The sequence below is a fragment of the Nansenia antarctica genome, assembly GCF_963989245.1.
Source record: "Nansenia antarctica genome assembly, chromosome: 12".
NCBI lineage: Eukaryota > Metazoa > Chordata > Actinopteri > Argentiniformes > Microstomatidae > Nansenia > Nansenia antarctica.
In genome coordinates this window covers 26660480-26685793 of record NC_137682.1, presented here as the reverse complement: position 1 = coordinate 26685793, position 25314 = coordinate 26660480, and the positions used below count along the sequence as shown (strand labels likewise).

Genomic DNA, 25314 nt, shown 5'->3' with positions numbered 1-25314 from the left:
TTTCATGGAATCGGCCAAGTCTGAAAGCGACGCACGGGAAATCTGTGACTTTTCTATTAGTTCTCAGTACAGCAAGTACTCCATAAAGGGCTTCTGGGCGCGCACTGTTGTCTACAATCACGCCTTTCCAGGAAATCTTTGAGAAGAGTTTGTGTGTGTAGTCAAGCGCAACTCTGGAACTGCCTTTGAAGTCGCAAGAAACTGGATTCGTGAATATGACTTGATTTACTTTTTTAGAATATGAAAGAATACATGCAATGTCAACACTAAAAGGTTGATTTTATACCTAAGATACAGCCTGTTATAATGTTTGGGGAGTAAGGGGAAAAGGGAGACTCCAGAAGTGAAGACAGGGACAGAGAGTTGAGAACTTTTCCACCGGAGTGACTCCGGGGCTCGAGCCTGCGCGGGGGTCTACGGGGGTCCACCATGGGGAGCGGAGTGTGCTCCCGGAGGCAGAGGAGGGTCTTCCAGGGTCTCCTGCTCCTGACCGTGGTGTTCGGGGTGGTCTACGGGGGGATGGTCTCCTACGAGATGCACAAGCAGCTGAGGAGGACGGAGGTGATGGCCCTGAAGTACCAACAACACCAGGAGTCTCTGTCGGCGCAGCTGCAAGGTAAACACTGCAAAAAAGGCAGCTCTCAAAAACAAGAAAAAAAGCAATAAAATAGGGGAAATATTACTTAAAATAAGCATAGTTATCTGCCTCTGCCAACAGAACAGGAAGATGTCACTTGCCAAGATTGTTTTAAAACAAGTAAAACTAAAAACGAATGCACTCAGACATAAAACAAGCATATGTTGCCTTGATTTAAGATATTTAAGCTTCCTTAGATTTACTTTTTGCAGTGTAAACAGTCGCCGAGATTGAGGTTGCTGGGACTGAGGAGGAGCAACTACATGTTGATTTAATTTTTTAAATGTTTATTTATTGACTTGTTTGTTGACCAGGGACAGTACACATACACCAGTTGGTAAATGAGTCAGTGTTAGCCACATGGCTACTTTTCAACTGTTCCAGATGTCATAAGCCGTTCTCTCAAAAAAATAAACATTGTATACAAGCACATTGATCAGAGCAGTATAGCAATAGAACTAACTAGACCTACTAGACATTATATACAATATTATTTTCAGAAAAAGCATGTAAGACATTACAACAATGAACTAGTATCTAAATCTAAGAGATACAGGGCATATCTATAACACAACATGACATCAAAGAAAGCTTGGGAGAAATGGAACGTCAGTCTAAATGAACTTGTTTTGCTCGGCTAGTGTCTCCCCATCTATTGTGTTATTTACATGCAACAGTCAATGCTTCAACAATGTAGCCAGTCTGTCACAACAAAACAACAAACAACAACAACAAAACTGTCACGACACAACAGAACTGTGGCATACACTTTCTGTCACTCATCCTAGTGGTTATCTATCCTCAGTTTGGAGTTGATTTACTGGCTGGTAGTCTGAAAAGGCAATAGCAATTCTATTGGTTTGTTAAACCCACCGATGGCCAGTGTTGGGCTATGCTCAACTATCCGTTTAACTGCATTTTGCAGTACCTTTAAACTCAATTAAAATCCTAGTAGTTTAAATTCACCTACTATTTTATTATCTTAGTGCCTCTGGTTTCCCCGACTTTGCTCCACCTTTATCTCTCCCAGTGACTTCGCACGTTTCTCTGGTCAAGGACTGGTCATCTTTCAGTAACAGACTCGTGTGTTGGAAAAGGTAGTTCTGATGTAGTGAAATGTAGTGTAGTTTGACAAACTATATTTCTCTCAAGGGTAGCTTTAGTATCGTTAAATGTCTTTCCATGTAAATGAATTGGTAATCTAGTTTAAATACATTTTCAGAGTAACTACCCCAACACTCGATAGCCTAGAAGACATCAGCTCTCCTGAACACGTCACATGTCACTGATGCCATAAGGCTACACTGGTGTCTGAGTTTGGTTTGGGTTTCTAGTTATGGACACCGAATTCCTTACACACATTGGATATGTTCCAGGCATGGGTCAAGTGGGCTAGTTAAACACACACACACACACACACACACCTGGCATCACTGTCCTGAGGCCTACGATGCACCTCTGGAAACCTCACCTAATTGTCTGGCTGAGAACACTGGAACACCATTCTAAAGCCATAAGGTCACTCAGAACAGCTGCTTTGGCCAATTAGACGCATCCGTGATGGTTGCTGCAACAACCTTACTGCCTGATATTTGGTTGAGCTAGTGCACTGTTTCAAAGTTGGGCATATTCATGTTCAATAGACACTGACTTCCAGGATGTAGGCTAAATGGCTATTAAAGTAATAGTTTGTTCTAGGTTACAGTACAAATAGCTCTTTGAAAAAAAACAAAAAAAAACAGTGAAAGTGTGTGAATAAATAGATAGGTCATTTTACATTGAGAGGATACTCACCACACCAATGCTTACATTGTCCTGAAATGATGGTTCCCCCATCAGACACAGTCACCCGATATCTACACCACTGTTGATTGCATTGACCTATATTTAGAGTTCCGCTGTTACATATAGCCTGCAGAAGAGGGCAGGGCGCATTGATTCACTGTTTCCTGTTTTCACAACAGAGCAGCCAGTACTTGTCATGGACCAGGCCTCCCCCTGGCTATGATAACCAGTCTGCTGTACTACTGCACAACAGTATTTACAGTGGAGTCATTTAACATACTGTGATATTGCAATACGAATAGGCTATTCCAAACAGAATTCCAAAGAGACTATTATTAGTGCCTTGTGTCTTAGATTTATTTTCTCAGATAGATAGTGTTTAGTGAAGTTTAAGTTGCCATAAATATGCTGTATGGTATTATGTTGAGTCTAGAGACAGGCTTAAGGAGACAACACGTGCTTTCACAAGAAGATAGTTTATAAACGACATAAAATAAACTATAAATAAACTATAAACTACTGCTCCACAGTCTTCACTCTATCGCACTGATTCTGCAAGTTATAGATTTGCTTTTGGAGCGATGTTTTAGAAATGCTGTAAAGTTGATTCTTACCAGCTTTCCAGGAGAAATAATGTTATTCATTTTCACCCCAAGCCCACAACTGGTGGCCCAACTGGTTCCAGTAAAGGACAGTAGGAGTACATCTAGCCCCCCAGGACAGGCCCACTCCCCCCCCCCCCCCCCACACACACACACACATGTACACCCCTAGGCCACTACTCACCCTGGGAGACTGCTGAAGGACTGTGTCATCTGATACTGTGCCCAGTCCACCCCACTGCCCAACCCTGACCATCACGATCCCCAGCTAACCCAGCAAAGGTCACTGTCATACTGTGGTTCCTTGTTCTTTCGGACCATGCACTTTACAAACCATAAGGGACATGCTGATTTAACCACGAGGGGGGGACAGTTTCTCACGGTACCGTACCTTAGTTCTCATGCTCACCGAGGTGTGCCATGCATGCGTCACAGAAGGTAGAGAATGAATAGTGATATGTTTAAAAGTTCTGTGTAAAAGAAGCATATTAGATTGAGGTTCTAAAACAACAAATGCGATTTGTCTGGGTTGGACTGCTTGACTCACTGTAAGGTTGTTGACCTCGTGCTATGTTGTCCCCCTTTCTCTTATCCTCCCTGGTCCACACTCTTTTTGTCTCTCTCTCTCCCGTAGCAGCCTTTCGACTCTCTTTTTCTACCTCTCTCTTATAAGGGTCTCTTCCATTTCTCTCTGTCTTCTTACAGAAAGAGAGAGCCTGGGGGAGATGTGTGCGCGTGCATGCGTGTCCATGTGTGTATGTGTGTGTTCTCAGTTTATCTCTGTTTTGGCTGGCCTTCTCATCCTCCATGGAACCCAGAGTGAGGGTGTGTCTGTGACTCTGTGTCTGGTTAACATGGCCTCATCATTGGCACTGAGAACTGCTGATGAGCACTATGGAGAAGTTAGTAGTTAGTTAGTCTCCCCTTCGTATGGCACTCTCTTTTTCAGAGCAGTGCTCATGAAGGGATGATACAAAGAAAAGGCAGCCACTTTAGACTATTGAGACACACCATTTATGCAACATTTATTATTTCTATTTTATTTAGAATTATTGAGATCAATCTATTTTTCAAGATAGTAGTCCAAGACTGGCAAGGAAGACTTTTTTTCAGACAAAACTCAGACATTGACACATGTATACAAATGACAAACATAACATCTAAAGGTGACATTTGAGGGCAAAGAGCTTGAGTTTGGGTGGTGTTCATGTGTTGTCTTTACCCCATACTCCCTGAAGCCACACTTTGTATTGTACCTACTGTTTTAGATTGTTAGATTGTACTGAAGTGGCTATTGTTTGTATTGTACCTGCTGTTTTAGATTGTTAGATTGTATTGAAGTGGCTATTGTTTGATGACCAAAAACACTCGTACAGTTCAGGTTTATGAGTTGTAAGTTTGCAGAAATTGGTTGTTGCCAATGGTTGTGACCCTTGTCTCATTCAATATTAGGTTTGCTGCTGGTAGCTTATAATTTACAGAATAAATAAAAAAACCTGCCCAGTTTTGTTAATCAGTATAAATGTTGTATTTGTAACACTCCTTCCCCCTTCCATGCTCCTCTTCTTTTTCTTTTCCTATTTTAAGAATAGCGACCTCATCTATTTGACAAATCAGCAAACAATGAGAGAGAGAGAATTATTCATTGTTGAGAGCATTGTTTTTCTTTTTCCCAGTTTGTTTTATTTATGAGTTGTTGCTTAGTCTTAGAGCAGAACACACACCCTCACCACTCACACACCCCCTGGCACTGGAAAAAGGTGGAGAAAAGTGAAATGAGATAAGAGAATTAATAATAATGCGATTGTGGAGAAAAAGCAAGTGAGTGTTGCTTAACTAGGAGAGATGGGAAGAGAGAAGGTAGAGGTGGGGGGAGCTCAGGCTGGATCTCAGTAATAATACCATAGTGTGGAATATTGCACATGTCTGTCAATGGGAGAGCATTGCCATAATACACACAGAGCACACACACATTGAGCTAATAGAGAACTATCATTCATGTTTCCTCTCTCTCTCTCTCTCTCTCTCTCTCTCTCTCTCTCTCTCTCTCTCTCTCTCTCTCTCTCTCTCTCTCTCTCTCTCTCTCACACACACACACACATCTCTCTGTTTAGCTCATACTCCAGATGGCCCCTTGAGAACATACTCTCAATCTCTCTACCCTCTCTAAGTGTACATCCAGCTCATCCAGAATGCTGCCGCCTGTCTGGTGTTCAATCTCTCCAAACTCTCCCATGTTACCCCCCTCCTTTGCACCCTTCACTGGTTCCCTGTAACAACTTGCATCGGATTGAAAAGCCTGGTGCTCGCCTACCAGGCGGCAAAGGGAACCCGCCAATCCCTACTCGATCACTCTGCTCTACTCGGTCACAGCTTTTTACCGCCCTGCGGTGGAACGAGCTGCCCCCTACTGTTAGGACTGCAGAGTCACTACCTATCTTCCGCCATAGTTTGAATACCCATCTCTTCATGCTACACCTTAACTGCCCCCCCCCCCCTAAAGACCTTAATCCCTACTACCTCCCTGTACAGTTTCTCTACTCTAAATAAATTAATACAAAAGTAAATAAATAATCCAATTCTTCCTTTTTACAGCATTGTCACTGCAAATGGGTCCTGGTCCCGTGTCTGCTAAATGTAAATGTGTACAATAAAGGGGGTGTTAAAACTCAAACTCTCATCTCTCTTATCACTCTTATCACTCTTATCTCAGTGGTGTTAAAACTCTCTCTCTCTGTCTTATCTCAGTGGTGTATGAGCATCGCTCCCGCTTGGAGAAGTCTCTGCAGAAGGAACGTCTGGAGCACAAGAAGAACAAAGAAGGTGAGAGAAACAGCAGCCTCTGTCCTACTGTCACACTGGATAGGAACAACACACTGTTACTGTTACTGCATTACTGCATGGGTAGATACACTGTTACTGTTACTGCATTACTGCATGGGTAGATACACTGTTACTGTTACCACATTACTGCATGGGTAGATACACTGTTACTGTTACCACATTACTGCATGGGTAGATACACTGTTACTGTTACTGCATGGGTAGATACACTGTTACTATGACCACATTACTGCATGGGTAGATACACTGTTACTGTTACTGCATTACTGCATGGGTAGATACACTGTTACTGTTACTGCATGGGTAGATACACTGTTACTATGACCACATTACTGCATGGGTAGATACACTGTTACTGTTACTGCATTACTGCATGGGTAGATACACTGTTACTGTTACTGCATGGGTAGATACACTGTTACTGTTACTGCATGGGTAGATACACTGTTACTGTTACTGCATGGGTAGATACACTGTTACTGTTACCACATTACTGCATGGGTAGATACACTGTTACTGTTACCACATTACTGCATGGGTAGATGGATTGATAGAAGATGCAATAGATAAGATACATGTACAGTGGGGTGCAAATATTTGGGCACCCCTAGTCGAAATGCCTTTTACAATTAATATCTAAGTAAAAAGAAGCAATAAAACAAGGGAAAAGGCCCTGTGCAAAAGTTTGGGAACCCTGTCAGCTAGTACTTTGTAACTCCTCCTCAGGCAACTATAACAGCTTGCAAAGGCTATCTATCTGTAGCCAGCTAAGAGTCTTTACTTTCTTGTTTTGGGAATTTTGCCCACATTTTTGCACCCCACTGTATTAGTTTTTGTTCTGGGGACCAGCAGAATCCTATAATATATCTTTACCCTCTTTCTAACAGATTACCTGGTGTATAAAATTGAAGCACAGCAGTCGCTGAACAAGGAAAAGGTACTGTAGGCCCAGTCTGTAGGCCCAGTCTGTAGGCCCAGTCTCCAGCACTTGTTATCATGATGGATTTATGCCTTCTGCATGAAAGACCGGAACTTTCTCAACACATGTAATTGGTAGGAAGTAGATGCTCATTTGGGTCCGTCCCTAGTTGATTCTGGTATTCTTTTTAGTAGTGAAATTCAATTTCTGCCGCGCTAGCTAAAAATGCCTCTGATGACGTGAGAATTGTTGATAGTGGGGTTTGTAGCCACGTATTGTGGCAGCGGTTGTTAATGTGGCATCTTTTTATTCGCTTGGTATTAAACAGCAAGACGGCGGCAGCAGATTCAACTCCTTACATGTGCAGCACCAGATGCTAAAGGTTAGTGTGTACACACACACACACACACACGCACACACACACGCACACACACACACGAAAGGCACTCACTCACTCTCGCTCACTCTACAGAACCAGCATGAGGACCTGAAGAAGCAGTACTATGGCCTGCAGGAGCAGCACCAGATCCAGGGAGAGGACCACGGCAGAGCACTGGACCAACACAAGGACCGCTTTGACAAACTGCAACAGACTAAAGAGACTGAGATCTCCAAGCTTAAAGGTACAGACAGACGTACTCACACACACACACACACACACACACACACACACACACACACACACACACACACACACACACACACACACACACACACACACACACCAGTGGTGTGCAGTCAGGTGAGGCAGGGTAGGCAGTGCCTCACCCAGGCATTTAAGAAAGAAAAAGAATATCAGTCTTTTTAAAATATTTTTATTTATTTTTCTCATTATTCTTAACTCTAATGTGTAAAAATGTTGTTAAAATAAAATTAAATGATGTAAAATGTGTTGTTTTAAAAATATAATGCATGCCCTGGCACCAGGAGAGTTTGCTCCCAAAGCTAGCTGATTGCTGGCGAGAGGCTGAGGCAGACTGTGCTTGTGCCTCTATGTGCTATGCGAAGTGATAGACCAACAGTTTCGTAGGTTTGCGCATGCGTAGTCTGTTCTCACATTGTCTTCATTGATGGACGTTGAGGCACCGTGCAGGCTGCCTCTGACAGCATGATTGACAGTTTGCGTTTGGCTTGCCGTAGCGGCATCCTCTGCTGTTCGCGCCGCGGTTCTACATTTCCCCAGCAGTAGCTCCATCAATCGTGGGAATTATGTCGAACTTTTACATTTGATGGCAGAAAAGGATGAGAAATTAGCCGCACATTTGCCTACGCATGTTACATATGCTTAAGATAATGTAGGCTAGTGCGTGCCGGTTCAAATGCTGTAAATCCTGTGTTGTTGATGCAGGTGAATTTATATTGTCATTGAGCTGTTTTGCGTGCTGCTGTAAATCCTGTTGAGATGCAGGTGAATGTAGGCAATGCCATACAGGCTGTTGCGCTACGCTATGTAGTTATGAGATAACAATACATTTGACATTTTTGACCAGCTATTTGATAGTATAGTATATATGGGCTATGTGATTGACTTTATAGTATAGTATATTAGCCTACATTACATTAGTCATTTAGCCGACGCTTTTATTCAAAGCGACTTACAATAATTGCATTTAACGTAGGAGTGTACTGCTTTTTTAAGGCAAAATGAAGAATAGCAAACTAAAAATACAATCGGTGCTTAACAGAGAGGATTCTGGTAGTAGGCCTACTTCTTGAAGAAGTGAGTTTTGAGCCTGCGTTCAAAGATATAAGGGCTATTGATTGTCTTTATCGGGGTTTTCACCAACATCTTTAACCAGTCCCTGTCCCAGGCCACCGTCCCACCCTGCCTGAAAACCTCAACTATCATCCCAGTCCCGAAGAAAAGCACGGTGAGCTGCCTAAACGACTACCGCCCGGTGGCACTCACACCAATCATCATGAAGTGCTTCGAGAAACTAGTCCGGGCCCACATACTCACACGCCTCCCGCCCAACCTGGATCCATACCAGTTCGCCTACAGAGCCCACAGGTCCACAGAGGACGCCATAGCGACGACTCTCCACGCCACTCTATCCCACCTGGAGAGGGGAAACAGCTACGCGAGACTGCTCTTCGTGGACTTCAGCTCCGCCTTCAACACCATCCTTCCAGACAGGCTAGTGACCAAACTACTGGACCTGGGTCTATCACACTCTATATGTGCGTGGATCAAGGACTTCCTGACCGACCGCCCCCAGAGGGTGCGGGTGGGCCCCCACACCTCCACAGCCCTCAGCCTCAGCACTGGGTCCCCCCAGGGCTGCGTGCTAAGCCCCATCCTCTACAACCTCTACACCCACGACTTCACCCCCGTCCACCCCAGCAACTACATCGTAAAGTTTGCAGACAACACCACCGTGGTGGGATGTATCTCGGGGGGGGACGAGGCGGCGTACAGGGATGAGGTAGAGCAACTGAGCAAGCTGTGCAAGGTTAACAACCTGCTGCTAAACAAGTCAAAGACCCAGGAATTCATCGTAGACTTCAGGAGGAAAAAGTCCGAGATCCAGCCCCTGCTCATCGACGGAGAGAGCGTGGAGAGAGTCTCAACCCTCCGATTCCTGGGACATCACATGCGGGATGACCTGGCCTGGAAGGACAACACAAAAGGCACCATCAAGAGGGCACAACAGCGGCTATACACCCTGAGATGCCTCAGGAAAGAACACAACAAGCAGGAGATACTGGTGGCCTTCTACCACGGCGCAGTGGAGAGCATCCTCACCTACGGCATCTGCAACTGGTTCCACAGCTGCACAACAGCGGAGAGAAACGCGCTACAGAGAGTCGTGAGAACAGCACAGAAGATCACCGGCGCCCCCCTCCCCTCTCTGGAAGAGCTGTACAACACACGCTGTCTCAGGAAGGCCTCCAAGATCTCCAGGGACCCGACCCACCCTGGGCACGAACACTTTATCAGGCTGCCCTCGAATAGGAGGTACAGGACCCCGGCCGCTAAGACAAACAGACTGAAGAACTGCTTCTACCACAGGGCCGTCAAGGCCCTGAACACAGCAAAGGCCTAAGTTCTGGGCCCAGGACAGTCCGGACGGATTGTATGGCAGCTAGTGCTGAGGCACAAACATGTACATTTCAAGCCTGCAAACTGTGACACTTTAAAATAACGTGAAAAAATACTTTTGTGCAATATGACAACCCTAGTTGACTATCTGTGCAGTATAGTACAGTGGATTGTGTACATAGCCTTTATTTATGTAAACCAGCTCCTTACCTTCTTGTGATTTTATTCTTTTTTTTTCCCTTTCCTAACACCAGGGGAGCCACCCCTCCTAAATTTCGTTGTTTGGTACCTGTACTGTAGCAATGACAAATAAATAAAGTCCATTCATTCATTCCATTCATTCATTTATAGTATGAGCTATGCCATTTGAAGTCTGGCTGCTGCGTACTCGCATGATTTTTTTTTTAATAGCTCACTGCCTACCCAGCCAATGACCTTACTGCACGTTACTGACACACACACACACACACACACACACACACACACACACACACACACACACCATATCAATGTGACTCCATCTCAAGATGTTTGTGAATACTAAATACATTGTCTCCCTCCTCTGGCTTTGGGCAGTATTGCAGTTCTCATCAGACACATAGTATCTGAGTCATTTCTATCTCTCTGTGGCTACTGGTCTACTTGTGTATATGTATATAGATAGATAGTTAGATACTTTACTGATTCCGAGGAGAAATGAAGGAGTTACAGCAGCTCTCATCACAAACCACAACAACAAAAATAAAGTGACAATCAAATAATAAAATAAAATAGACATCTGAAACATGATACACAGTAAGAACAGTCCAGTATGATTTAACATACCTCAGCCTGACTCTGATCACCCCGATTGAGTCAACCGGAGGAGGAGTTGTACATTGTCTTATTGCGGTCGGCAGAAAAGATCTCCTGTAGCCGTAGGGCTGCAACTAACGATTATATTGGTAGTCGACTAATCTGTCGATTATTTTTTCGGTTAGTCGCGATTAGTCGTGTGGCTTTTCGCTGCGCGTAAATGGCGACGCAGAAGCATAAATCCGGCTTAACTAGCTATCTAACCTAACGTTACGCCAAGCTACAGCTGCTCACAGAGCTAGTTGATTGGCTAGCTAGCATTGCTGGCTAGACTACAGACAGCTCACGTTAGTAGGCTACGCTTGGCGCTGTTTATCTTACAGACAGCTCGCTGGTGGACTCAACATAATTGAAATAGCATTCACTTATCAAGCATCATTCATGATCATCCACCATGACTACCTGGTATTTTAATAGTGACCACCCCTCACTTCATTTCATCTCGCGTTCTCCTGGCTTCAACATGGAAAACCCCTGCTACGTAACGTTACATACAAGCGCCTCTGTCTGTCACACGCGTGCCACAGGGCAAATAAATGAATAGCACAAACGCTCATAGCATGTACAGCCCTGTCCATGAGACGTTGTTTTCCAACATGTAACAGTAAAGCTAACATAAACATTACGACCCTAACAATATAACGTTAGCCAGTTGGCTAACAACGTTAGCTAAAACTTACCCAGCTGATTCTTGCATGGCTCCCGTTTAAAAAAAAAACAAACGTTTTTTTTATTTTTTAAATACGATTAGTCGACACTAAAATTCCACGTCGACGAGTTTTTGTGATCGACTTCGTCGATTATGTCGACTAATCGTTGCAGCCCTACGTGTAGCGCTACTCAGTGCAACGTAGTTCCTTTAGCGACGTTAATGGAATGCCCCCCAGGAGTTTGGTCCTTATCCTCCTATTGGCCACCTCCTCCACAGTTGCCAGGGTGACACAGAGGACAGAAACAACTTTCCTAATAAGCTTGTTCAGCCTCCTACATCGCTGCGCAGGCCACCCCTGACTGGTAGAACATGTTCAGCACAGTCCTGCACACGCCAAAAGACCATGATAATTTTTGGACAGGATTTTTATTTGACAGTTTTTTTTATTTTTTTTTATAGAAAACATCCCTTTCATAGCATCTTCAACCACACAGACAGTAGTGCTGGACAAACACTCTTAAGCTTTATTATATAGAGCAATTCAGAACGGTTTTATGATGGTATTGACTAGTGTTGTTCCGATACCGATACTAGTATCGGCATGGCCACCGATACGCACCAAAATGCTGGTATCGGTATCGGCGAGTACCGTATTTTCCGGACTATAAGTCGCACCCGAGTATAAGTCGCAGCAGGCCAAAAATGGGCCATGAAGAGGAAAAAAACACATATAAGTCGCACTGGACTATAAGTCGCATGGTTCAAGGGAACGGGCTTGGCGGAATCAGCGGGGAAAGAAGAACCTGTTGAGCTTGACTCTAGTCTGGCACTGTGAAGAGACATGAGAGGATTTGTAAGCCCAGGAAGGACATAATTCACGTTGAAACTTCTTCTGAAAGGTTAAGGAATACTTGTATTATCGAGTGTAAAGTCCGCTAGCTAGCGCGAGGCTAACAACATGGCGTCGCGGAGGAAAAATGAAACTTTGAACAGCCTCTAAAAGGTAATAAATGACTTTAATATCGTTTCTAACGTCCATAACATTGTGTATAAGGTCCATAACATCATGTTTAATGTCCACATTGTCGTGTTTAATGTCCACATTGTCGAGTATAATGGCTATTCTATCGCGTATGAAGCGCTACCGGAAGTAGCAAAATGCTACTCGCGGGTACAACATTGCAACGTTAAACAGCCTCTGGAAGGAATAAATGACTTTAATATCGTTTCTAACGTCCATAACATTGTGTATAAGGTCCATAACATCATGTTTAATGTCCACATTGTCGTGTTTAATGTCCACATTGTCGAGTATAATGGCTATTCTATCGCGTATGAAGCGCTACCGGAAGTAGCAAAATGCTACTCGCGGGTACAACATTGCAACGTTAAACAGCCTCTGGAAGGAATAAATGACTTTAATATCGTTTCTAACGTCCATAACATTGTGTATAAGGTCCATAACATCATGTTTAATGTCCACATTGTCGTGTTTAATGTCCACATTGTCAAGTATAATGGCTATTCTATCGTGTATGAGGCGCTAGCGGATTTACTCCTTGGTTCATGTCAGTCAGAGATTACCGTATGTCAGTTCATGTCAGTCAGAGATTATGAATTATTGATATATAAGTCGCACCTGACTATAAGTCGCAGGACCAGCCAAAGTATGAAAAAAACCGCGACTTATATAGTCCGGAAAATACGGTACTTTACAAAAACGTTTTTTTATTTTTATTTTTTATTTTTTATTTTTACTTAAGTTTTACAAAAACTTTACGAGTTTTACAAAGGTTTTGAGCAGTGCCAGACTAAGTGTTAGCAATAATTTTACATCGAGGTTAGTATGCGGCTCAAAAAACATGTTTTTTTGTTTTGTTTTTTCAAACGCCGTGGTATCGGATCGGTACTCGGTATCGGCAAGTACTGCACGGTCAGGTATCGGTATCGGTATCGGGATCAAAAAATGGTATCGGAACAACACTAGTATTGACATACTGTTGCTATTTTCAAAAACGGTGGTATGCGCTATAACTGTATAACCGCCCAACCCTAGCTCACACCACTCAACAAAACTGGTATTGGGGGTAGTGGTGGCGGCCTAGTGCATAGTAAGTTGGACTGGTGATCAGAAGGTCATGAGTTCAAATCCCACCTGAGAACACCACCACGTATAGCGTGCCCTTGAGAAACGCATTTAGGGCTAAGTTCCTGCAATCTCTAATTGTGACTGTCCCTGTAATCTCTAATTGTAAGTTACTTTGGATAAAGGTGTCTGCTAAATGGTTAAAATGTGTAGAGGGTGAACAGGAAGGGAGCCAGAACTGTCCCCTGGGGGCCGCCAGTGCCGCTCATGTGTAATACCCTGTCTTTTCATATCGTACTGGAATAGGAATGTGATGTTTATGTGTATCTGTTTATACTATTACTGCAGAGAATGTCTACAACTTGCGGGAGGAGAATAAACAGTTGAGAAAAGCCCATCAGGACATTCACGTGCAGTTACAGGACTCACGGGTGAGTGCATGGAATGTTACTGTAAGTGTGTGTGTGTGTGTGTGTGTGTGTGTGTGTGAAAATGTGCGTGTTGCCTAACTGTTGTGAGCCTGTACTGTCCAGGTCCAGCACAAAGACCTGAAGTCAGCCCACGACCAGCTTGCACTGACGCTAGAGGACCACAAGAGTGCGCTGGCCGCAGCTCAGGTAAGGGGGCAGAGGGGCGACATCTCTAAATTGGAGTCCTCCCCTTTCCTTCATCTGCTCTCTACTGCACGCACACACACACACCACTCTCCCCCGCTTCAGGGGTGTTCAGTAAGTGTGAGTGGCACATCAAATGCATGCCCTAGCCAATCGACCAGGAAAATAGAATGGGGGGACTGGAGCGAAATAGAACGAAAGTGAAATGATGTTTGATGTCGAAGATGTCGGGGCTTAGCTGGTTTGGATTTAGTGAGAAAGGAGGTGAGGGGACTGTACCATTCTGGGTTGGATAGGAGGTCGGTTAGAGTAGGGGTGTTTTGAAATAAAAGCTAACGTACAGATGTATGGTCGGTCGTCCACCCTGTGTATTTTGGCCGGAGAGGCGTTTTTTAAGCAGGGACGGAGCTGTGAGCGATTTGAGGCAAGAGACATTGAATGGCTAATCAGTTAGTTTTGGGGAACCTTGGGGGAAAGAACAGCTGGGTAACCGTGGTAACCTGTTTTTACTCCCCACAGATGCAGGTGGATGAGTTTAAGCAGCTGAAGGAGACTCTAAACAGAATGCCCAGCCTACGACACCCTGGCCAAAACCCCACCCACCAAGAGGAACAGCCTGCAGCCTTATTGGCTGAGCCTCATGAACAAGCCCTGCCCCCAGCCCAACCAGCAGGGATTTTGGCTGAGCCAAACAAGGTGCACCAGGATACACAGTCCAGGGTATGACAGTCTACTCCGTCTTTATTCTCATTAGGGTCTAAAGCACTGTCATAAACGGGGAAACACACTTCTATGAGTGTATAATTCAAGCTCAGGTGTCAACAAAAAGCAGCAGCGTTGCATTTTAGAGGCCAAAGCAAGCGATAAGAAGTTAAAACACATCTCTCCGTCTTTCCAGGGTTCCCGCGCTGGTCTTAAAAAGGCTCAAAGGCTAAAAAGTTTCAGTTATTAGGTCTAAAAAATGAGATTAGCTTGTCCTGCAAGGAAATCAGTCCGACCACATCTATTTACGTGGAAATGAATCAAGCGGGAACCCGCTGCCCCCGGGAGAAATTATTGGCGAACGAAGCTACGGCAGGATGACAAAAAGCTATCATATGGTGTCGCGAATAGGTCTAAAAGTCTATTCAAAGAGGTCTAAAAAAGGTCTAAAAAGGTCTTAAATTTGACTTGTTGAAACGTGTAGGAACCCTGTCTCTCTCTAACCCTTCTTTCCTCTTCGTCAGCTGGAGCACCAGGAGGAGCACCGGGAGGGGGAGGGGGAGGTGGCCGGGCCAAACCTCCAGTCTCAGCCTACCGTATCCCACCATGCCGGGCGGGAGAAAGAGGTTGATCGAGACGAGGAGGCGGAGAGGAGGAGAGAGCTTGCGGAGGAAGAGATGGAGCAAGCTGGACAGCCCCAGAAGTTAGAGGAGGAATCTGACCAGCCACAGGGCGAGGAGGAGGAGGAGGAGGTGGCGGAGGTGGAACATGACCAACCAGACGACAACGCTCTGGACCGCCAGAGACGCCAACCACAACCGGTCAGAATGGCTTTAGAACCAGAACCAGTTACAGTCATATTAAAGCTGCTTTAGTGCTGAATCAGAACCATAACAACCCATCTTTATATGTCATATACAGTCATATACAGTCATATACAGTCATATACAGTCATATACAGTCATATACAGTCATATACAGTCATATACAGTCATATACAGTCATATACAGTCATATACAGCAGCGCCCTGTGTAAGTAATGGGACAGTGGAGAATGCTTTCTTCTTTTCGCTTTGATTTAAAATCAAACAATTACTATGAGGTTAACGTATAGGTTTCACCATTTAAAAATGTTAACACTTTCTATACATAGTCCCCCTACTTCAGGGCACCAACAGTAATGGGACACATTAATGTTATGTCCCAATTAAACAATTAAATTAGTATTCAACAACAATCAACAATCCTTTGCATGCAATAGAAATCAGAATCAGAATCGAGTACATAGAGTAACATTCTTGGATTCAGGTTCATTTCGGCATTGGCATTTGAATACAAAATCAAAAATCTAATAAGCAGGATATAAAACAACAAAATCGACAATCAACAATACCAGCAATAGTGGCAATATCATCAGAATGCAAATCAACAATAATAGAATAAAGTTATAGCAGCAGAATGCAAATCAACATATCAACATTATTAATGTAATCAACATTACAGGAAGTTCAAGTAGTAGTCAGGTGGTGCAAAAAAATGCTGTGCATGTTGCAGTGAGATGTAATACACTATCGTACGGTGTGCAATATGGTACAGATATGGAGCAGCACAGAGTTCAAGTAGGTAGTGTTCAGGTAATCAGGTAGTCATAATATATATTATTAATGCAGTGGGGATGGTATGGGGGAGACAGTCCTTTGCCTTATAGCAGTGCATTTCCCAAGGAGCCTGATTGCTTGAGGGAAACAGCTGTTCGACTGCCTCTGGGTTTTTGCTACGGTTACCTAGGCTACGGTACCATTTCCCTGACGGCAGAAGGTCGGACAGTTTCCGATTTGGATGGCTGTGGTCCTTGATCATCCTGAGGTAGCACACAACCGCTGATCTTCTCTGCTGCTCACACTACCCTCTGCAGCGCTTTGCGGTTTTGGGCAGTGCAGTTCCTGTACCAGGCAGTGATGCAGCCTGTCAGGATGCTCTCGTTGTGCCTCTGAAGAAGACCCCCAGTATCTGAGGTCCTAAGCTGAACTTTTTCAGCCGCTGGAGATGGAAGAGGCGACGTTGTGCTCTTTTCACCACTTGGTTGGTGTGTTCATCCCAGGTGAGGTCGTTGGTGATGTGGACCCCCAGGAATTTGATACTGTTAACCCTCTCTACAGCAGACCCGTTGATGGTGATAGGGTCTTGTGCCTGCCTCTTTTTCCTGAAGTCCACCACCAGCTCCTTGGTCTTGTCAGCGTTGAGAGCGAGGTTGTTGGCCTGGCTTTATTGAGACGGTCAACCTCACTTCTGCAGGCCGTCTCGGGCAGCTGTCAGTAATCAGGCCAATCACCGTGTCGTTGGCGAACTTGGACGAAAGCAGTGAACAGAAACGTTACTGCAAGCATTACTTCACGCAAGGCAAGGCAAGGCAAGTTTATTTGTAAATAAAAATTACAATGAATAAAAGCAAATAGATAAAACATTTAAAAAGACAATTGTTAATGGAAAAAAGACATTGATAGAAGTGTTTGTGTTTAGTTTTTCCCAATTGCTAAAACACAAAAGCCAATTCTCTAAACCAAATGACCAGTTCTCTAAACACATTTAATAAAACTAGCTCCCATTTGCCAAAACCATAAACACATTTCACATGAAGACACAATTCACAAAACACAATCCTCCTTTTCTCATAAGTCTAAACACATTTTGTCTTGCTAAAACACAAGTTCCAAAAAACTCAAATTAAAGCTCATGTGATGCAAAATGCTTGCCACAGTCAGCAAAATTGGAACACAATGAACACACCTAGCTTCATTCATTAAACATAACGACTCCATCACGACTCAACATTTAAGACACTTGTTGCAAATGATTGTGGTGTGTGTGTGTGTGTGTGTGTGTGTGTGTGTGTGGTATAGTTCCATAAATAAATTTAAAAAACATCACACCCTGAACATTGTTTTCAGTGAGTATTGTTGTGTGTAATGGATCCTCTGTAGTGTTTGCATTGAGTTGTGATACAGTACAGTAGTGTACATGTTACGGTACATGTGGGAATACAGTACATGTGGGAAAACTAGGGTTAGGGTTAGGTGCTAGGGTGCTAGGGTTAAGGTTAGGGTTAGGATTAGGGGTAGGGTTAGGGTTAAGGTTAGGGTTAGGGTTAGACATGCCAGCATGTACCAAGTCACCCTAGCACCTAACCCTAACCCTAGTTTTCCCACATGTACCGTATTCCCACATGTACCGTAACATACATACTGTATTTTCTGTAGATTTACATATTGTTCATATGAAACACACAAATCTATGAATGCCCAATACTCTACAATGATATATTCTGAGAACAGATACTGTAAGGTTTCTAAAAATGTGCTTTGGCAGTTGTGAAAAAAAAGAACATTCTCACACACTGAACATTGTGTTTTCAGTTGTTTTGTTGTAGTCTGTAATGATGCATATAGTGTTTACATTTTTGCAGGCTTTGAGCAGCTGTTTTGGTGTGAAAGTTTGAGTTTTGAAGAGAGAAGGTGTGGTTTTGTTTATGTAGCTTTAGAAAAGTGTGTTGTGTTTAGAGTTTTGGGGAAATGGAGGGAAGTTTTGTGAAATGTGTTTTAGCAATTGAGAAAAACTGTAATCATAACTGGTGCAAAACATGAAGGTTTTTAGCTTAGATTTAAATATTTTAAGGGTTTGGGCCTGTTTGATTTCTTCAGGGAGTTTGTTCCAGGGGCATGCAGCAGCATGACTGAAAGCTGCTGCACTGTGTTTTGTTTTTACTCTTGGAATGATTAGCTGATTAGTCTCAGCTGACCTTAGGGACCTTGCGGGAATATAGGGTGGGAGGAGATCTGATATGTATTTTGGTCCAAGACCATTTTGTGATTTGTATGTAATTAGGAGGATTTTGAATAAAATTCTCTGAGAGACTGGTAGCCACGCATGTCGTATATGCGCATAATGCGTATATGGGCTACCAGCTGTCATGGCTAAAGTGCACATTTGTTCCTCTCCTATACCAGTAGTCAAGGCTAAGAGGCACTTTTACATTTGAAAGTGTTAATTATCGATACAAATATGAGACGATTCAAATCGGTGAAATGAAAAATGTATTGCTTTAACCCTTAAAAACCACGTTGTCATTTCCGTCATTCCTAAACTATGTGCTATCTAAAAAATTCCAACAGTTCCTGAAAGCAGAGAAGCTGAGCTTCCATATAGGGTTCATTAAGAACAAAATAACTTTAAGGCATGAGAACACATATGACAGAACACCCCTAATTTACCAGAAACACCTATCAAAGTCTCATTACTTTTGGTGCCCTGAAACAGTTGCTTCACTGTCATTACTCATGCAGGGCACTGTATGCTGTTGTGGAAAGATTCCTGCACCTTGCTTCATTCTTTATTTGAAATGTCAGTGATACGCTCTGTTTAAGCCTGGTCAGTGCTTCTGTCCTTTTCCTTAGTAGTAACATCTGACTTATAGCAACACTGTGAATTCTGGGTCATTGTCGCCTTGTTTCCCCATGTCTGTAGGATCCACAGGCAGATGCGGCGGTGGACCAGGTAGGCCAGCTCCATCAGGAGACCCAGAGCCAGGGGAAGCCCATGAAGTCAGCCTACGAGCAGCAGCTAGAGCAGCAGCGCCTGGAGGTCCAGAGAGCCCAGGAGCGGAGGCAGCTGCAGCTGCGCCAGGAGGCCCTCCAGGCCCAGAGAGGGAGAGAGCAGAAGGAGAGAGAGTCGCGTCTGAAGGAGCAGCAGGAGAAAGAGGAGCAGCTGCACCGGGAGGCCGACCGGCGGGAACAGCTACTCAGGGAGAAGCAGCTCAGGTCAGCAGGCCAGGGGCAGGGGTCACTCAGGGGTCACACAGGGGTAACACAGGGGTCACACAGGGGTCACACAGGGGTCACACAGGGGTCACACAGGGGTCACACAGGGATAACACAGGGGTCACACAGGGGTCACAGCATCTAAAGCCTCATTCCAAATGTATTATTGCTAGGGATGGGAATCGAGAACGGGTTCCAGTTGAGAACCGGTAACAAATTGTTCGAACCATCAGAATTGTACGCCTCCAAGGTTATCGATTCCTTTTATCGATGCTGACATGTTTGTCTGACAGTTGCGCATTGCAAAAACTCACGCATCATGACGTCAAACTGCGGTGTAGTATAGGAGTGTAAAGTTTTATTTAGTCGCAACAGTATCTATATTGTATTGAGTGTTGTAATTTATTCAAATGTTACTAGGCATAAAAGCCTATTTTTTATTATAAAGAATTAATCAAATCAGTATTAGATTTGTTTTCCAAAACAAGAAAAGGAGCATTGTAATTCACTTTAACATGTTCAAACGTTATTAGGCAGACATGCTACACTGTGATCAGAGACTCAAGAGATAATGAAACAGCTGCCTTGATGCTGAAAACCAGTGTAGGCCTACTTTTTTTCCACACAGAAAATCGATCAGGAATCAATAAGGGAATCGATAAAGAATCTGATCGATAAGCAGAATCGATAATGGCCTTAGTATCTTGTCAATTCCCATCCCGAATGATGGTAGACTATCGAGACACACCAAGTTAAGGTTAGTCCACCCATCTTAGCGTTAAAGGACTTGGTTTAAAAACACCGTTCAGACATTTCTTTTTGACTGTCCCTGTGATGTGATTCTCAGGAAGAAGAGTCAGTATGAAAACATGGACAATGATATCGCCCAAGGCGTTGAAGACCCTCATATGGACGATGAGGAAGGTGAGAGATACCGACCGATCAAATAATGAAGCTATTTATCGAAAAATAAATCAAGTCAGTCATGTCATCCAATAAGTCCTCTCCCCAAAAAATACTTTTACACAATTATTACACAATTTAGAGTACTTTGTCCGTGACCTGGCACAGGGAGGGGCCTGCTTGTTTGGTTGGTAGGTGTGTCAGTTTGCTTTGTTTGCACAGAAAGGGACACACATGTGCAACATGAGGAGGAGGAGGAGGAGGAGGAGGAGAAGCAGGATGTAGAGGACCACAGAGTACCACTGCACCAGAAGGTGAGATCTTCCATCCATGCATGTATCCATCCATCCAAACATCCATCCATCCATCTTCCCACCCATTAAACTATGATAACCCATAGAGCTGAGCTCTCTAACTATTCTTTATGAAATTGAAATATGAATGGTATCACGCCGCTGTTCTCTCCTCCTCTAGGGGGCAGTAGAGGGGGAGATGGACCCTGAGGATGATCCTAATAACCAGGGGGAAGATGAGTTTGAGGAGGCAGAAGAGCAACAGCCTCACAGAGACAGGGAGGACGAGGAGGAGGAGGAGGCGGCCGCACCGGCCAAACACACAGACACACACCCCAACCCCAACCACCCTGCAGCAGAGGAGGAACTGGTGGTGAGAGAGAGAGAGAGAGAGAGAGAGAGAGAGAGAGAGAGAGAGAGAGGGGGCGAGAGAGAGAGAGAGGGCGAGAGAGAGAGAGTGAGGGCGAGAGAGAGAGAGAGAGTGAGGGCGAGAGAGAGAGAGAGAGAGAGAGAGAGAGAGAGTGAGAGAGAGCGAGAGAGAGAGAGAGAGAGAGAGAGAGAGAGAGAGAGAGCGAGAGAGAGAGAGAGAGTGAGTGAGAGAGAGCGAGAGAAAGAGCGAGGGCGAGAGAGAGCGAGAGCGAGAGAGTTCCCACGGGTCCTTGAAATCCTTGAAAGTTTGTGAATTTGAGAGAAAAAAAATCAAAGTCTTAAAAGTTTTTGAAAATAGACATGGGTCATTGAAAGTGCTTGAATACCCCCCCCCCCCTCCCTCTCTCTCTCTAAATTTTTATTTTTATTTAAAAAATATTAAAAATATTAAAAGTTAATATTGCTTAACTTTACACATATGTCACAATATATTGTTTTGCTGTGCTGTGGTAGAGAAGGCAAGAGATCATCTAGTGTTCACACATTTAAGCCTCTCTTTAGAGATGAAGTTAGATGGAGAGTAAGGGGTTAGTGGTTATTTCAACAGAAGGGATAGAGGGAGGAAGAGAGGGATAGATTAAAGAAAGGATTGTAATGGCTGTGCTGGTTCAATGTGTGCAGATGGCTGTAAACCCAGACCAACAGGAGGACACCCTGGATGAGCAGTACCAGGAGGAGGGAGAGGATGAGGTGTGTTGACAGACAGTCCGCTAGACAGGCACACACACACACACACACACACACACTCACACTCTCACTCACACTCACTCATTTACTCACACACACACTCACTCACTCACTCACTCACTCACACTCACTCACTCACTCACTCGCACTCACTCACTCACTCACACTCACTCACTCTCATTCACACTCACACTCACACTCACACTCACACTCACAATTAAGACACTACTGCATGACTCATTGTTTAGGTCCAGCAGGAGTTGGCTGGAGAACAGAAGAGGGAGGAGGAGGAGGAGGTGGAGGAGGAGGAAGGAGACCCCTATAACGAGGAGAATGGGGAACAGGTGAGTCATGTATACTGTACTTTGGAAAACTGCAGACACTCCACAACACAGTTTAACATTGAGGAATGCTGTAGAACACTGCAGCTAAGCTGTGCACTTTAGTCTACACTGGACACCTGGAGCAACCTGGAGGTAGCACGTACCCTAGCAACCTGGAGGTAGCACGTACCCTAGCAACCTGGAGGTAGCACGTACCCTAGCAACCTGGAGGTAGCACGTACAGTCACATTCTTATTATGTCCTCTCACTTCCACACGTAAATGGACTGCACTTATATAGCGCCTTTATCCAAAGCGTTTTACAACGGCCTCTCATTCACCCGTTCACACACACATTCACACACCAATGGCGGCAAGCTACCATGCAAGGCGCTGGCCGGCTCACTGGCAGTGTTGCCAGATTGGGCGTATTCCCGCCCGATCGGGCTACTTATGATCACACTGGGCGTCTTTTAGACTGTGGTTAGGCTGGAAAACAATCCCATCTGGCAACACTGCTACCGAATGCTCTGTTCCCAAACGCTGCCCCTCACTGTTCTAGACCGGACCGTCCGACAGGGTTCCACGTTCTCCCCTTACTGCTCTAGAACGTTCTGTTTGTGGCTGTTCCAGAGGTTTCTGCTTGTCTCCCTTCCCAAAACATTGGCCCTTTTAAACAGCTCCACACCGGCCCTGGGGTGGTCCAGTGGTCTAGCACCGCGGTCTACAGTGACCACATTATGCCCAAGTCGGCATGGGTTCGAATCCGGCCCCATGCCCTGCTGACATGCCCTCTCTCCCTTCTTCTCCTTACTTTCCTGTCTGTCTTCACTATGCCTGTCCAATAAAATAAAAAATATGAGTGGGACTGCCCCACTCAGGAAACATCTTTAAAACAGCTCCCCACCTGGATTAGCAGAGTTCTCCCTAGTTCTCAGTTGTCTTTTATAAACCTTCCAGATTAATTCCTACTTCAAATGATCCACTCTCTTCACTCTCTGTGTCACCCTGTAGGATGAAGCTAAAGACAGGGAGGTCCCAGGAAAAGAGCGGGAGCACAGAAAAGAACGAGAGAATAACGAGGAGGAGAATTACGAAGAGGAGGAGGAGGAGGAGGAGGAGGTGGTGGTCGGACGGGAAAAGCGCACCAATCGCAGGGCGGAGATGTGAGACGGACAGATGTTGACCAATGGATGTGCTTTCCCCTGCCTCTTCAAGCCTATCAGGTCTCTCTCTTCTCTCCCCCCCCCCCCCAAAGGATTCAAACCAGTCACCCACTCAGTGTTCCAATTGCAATTATCGGAATAAACTGTTTGAAGAAGGGATGGTATTCCCCCGTCAGTGTGGGACTGGAACTTATGAACTTCCACTGCGAAGATGGTCCGAACACTCCTGCCAGAACTGGGAATTTATTTTCTATCCATCTATATACTGTGTCTGTCTGTCTGTGTGTGTGTCTGTCTGTCTGTCGGTCAGTTTACCTATCAGATAGACCACAAGAATGTAATGTTACTGTATTCTATGTGTGTGTGTGTGTGTGTGTGTGTGTGTGTTCAGAAAGAGAGAAGATGGACAATTTGTGTCTTATTTGAGTTGTCAGGATTTTATATTTGTTTTTAATGCAAAGTTTGCTTTTTATTCTTTATTTTTTATGTTTGACAAACTCCTTTCTCCTTCACAATGTATGTGATTATGAGTACTAGGACTTTCATTCCAATCGAACAATCTTCTGTTATTTATTGTTGTTATGACATTTATGATAATCTTTAAAGGTGGGGTAAAGGGGTCCTTCTGGTTCTGCATCAGTACAAACATACACTAATAACCCAATCTTCAACTTGACTTCTGCATGTGAATTCATGTAAATCATGCATTGATTTTATTGTGAGATTTACTCACTAGTAATTGAAGTGCTGTGCCAGGATCTCAAGTTAGGCCTCGGGCCATTCATCATGGGTTGATGTCATCAATTGAGACCTATATTGCGAATACCAATCCAAAAAACCCTCATCATTAATCTGAACCTAATGTTTTGCTTCTCCAATCATGGGTCTTGTTGCTATACCTTGCTAAGGACTAATGAGTCTCTTACGTAGATGTCTTGTCTTTGGTACAGAAGAGTCTATCCATCACCATCCATGTTCATCCATGTTCATCCATGTTCATCCATGTTCATCCAAATCAGAAATATAAATCCATCTGTCCAGCTGATCCTTACTGTAGGCCTACTGTACGGTGTATAGATATATAAAGATACATTTGTACATATTTTTTCACCTACTTGAAAAAGGTATATTTGGTAAAAACAATGAAAATGAGAATGTGGTTGTTTATGAGTGTGGAATAAAAATGGTGAAGGGTTTCAGATGTATTTATTTCTCCTAATGGATATTGGCAGTTTTTGAGACCTAACCAGTAGGAATATTTTTTTTGTCTTTGGGTCCCTAATTTGGAAAATGTAATTAAGGGATTGAGAGGGAAAGACAAAATGACTTCAAATGAACAACCTCTCAGCTGTCCCCAACCCACCACTTCTCTCAAATATCCTCGTATCTCTTCTGTCTCTCCGTCTCTTCCTCTGCTGTAGTGTCACATGTCTGTTCTCACCAGAGAGGTTGTGGACATGTCAAGTGTAAGTGTAACAGGTTACTATTAGCATTACAGTGCTAATAGTAAGATAGACACACGCATTCACTCATTCCTTGCCTGGAGAAGTTCTCATTTTCTTCCCTCGGTGGGGAGTAGACTGTCTTAGATCAATACACACCATCTTGTGTGTGTGTGTGTGTGTGTATATCTCTTATGGATACTGCCAATATTATCGTAAATAAATAGAGTACAATTCACAAATGTGTACCATGATCTGTGGAAAAAAAACACAAGGCACAAATAGAATTCTCTTTCCACAAACAAACACCTCTTGATTTGTATGTATTCATGAAAAATATTTGAATGAATGCAAAATGATTTGTGAATAAATGCTCTACAATGTGTAAACAAACATGATGTGTGAATAAAAATGAAAGCAGTCACAAAAAGTTACCCTAAGTTATTAAAAAATAAAGTTGATTCAGAAAATGGCAAATCTGCATTTGCTGATATGAGATCTGTGGATCTGTTTACATTT

The 25314-nt window shown here is 43.9% G+C and overlaps 1 protein-coding gene across 1 annotated transcript; it reads left to right on the top strand.

The window, feature by feature from the left end:
- golim4a (golgi integral membrane protein 4a) lies at nt 1–25112 on the top strand. Its single transcript, XM_080543063.1, has 16 exons — nt 1–616; nt 5773–5847; nt 6756–6805; nt 7116–7169; nt 7260–7410; nt 13772–13854; nt 13957–14040; nt 14557–14757; nt 15264–15560; nt 19261–19553; nt 20401–20477; nt 20679–20770; nt 20931–21122; nt 21800–21868; nt 22114–22209; nt 23202–25112. The coding sequence occupies exons 1-16, from the start codon at nt 430–432 to the stop codon at nt 23355–23357; spliced, it is 2157 nt and encodes a 718-aa protein (XP_080399189.1). The 5' UTR covers nt 1–429; the 3' UTR covers nt 23358–25112.
- The last annotated feature ends 202 nt before the right edge of the window (nt 25113–25314 follow it).

Bases quoted from the DNA above. Each gene is read 5' to 3' on its own strand.
- golim4a (XM_080543063.1), top strand. From the start codon at position 430: ATGGGGAGCGGAGTGTGCTCCCGGAGGCAGAGGAGGGTCTTCCAGGGT. The intron at 7,170-7,259 runs GTTAGTGTGTAC...CTCACTCTACAG, and splicing joins TGCAGCACCAGATGCTAAAG to AACCAGCATGAGGACCTGAA. The intron at 20,478-20,678 runs GTGAGAGATACC...TTGTTTGCACAG, and splicing joins TCATATGGACGATGAGGAAG to AAAGGGACACACATGTGCAA.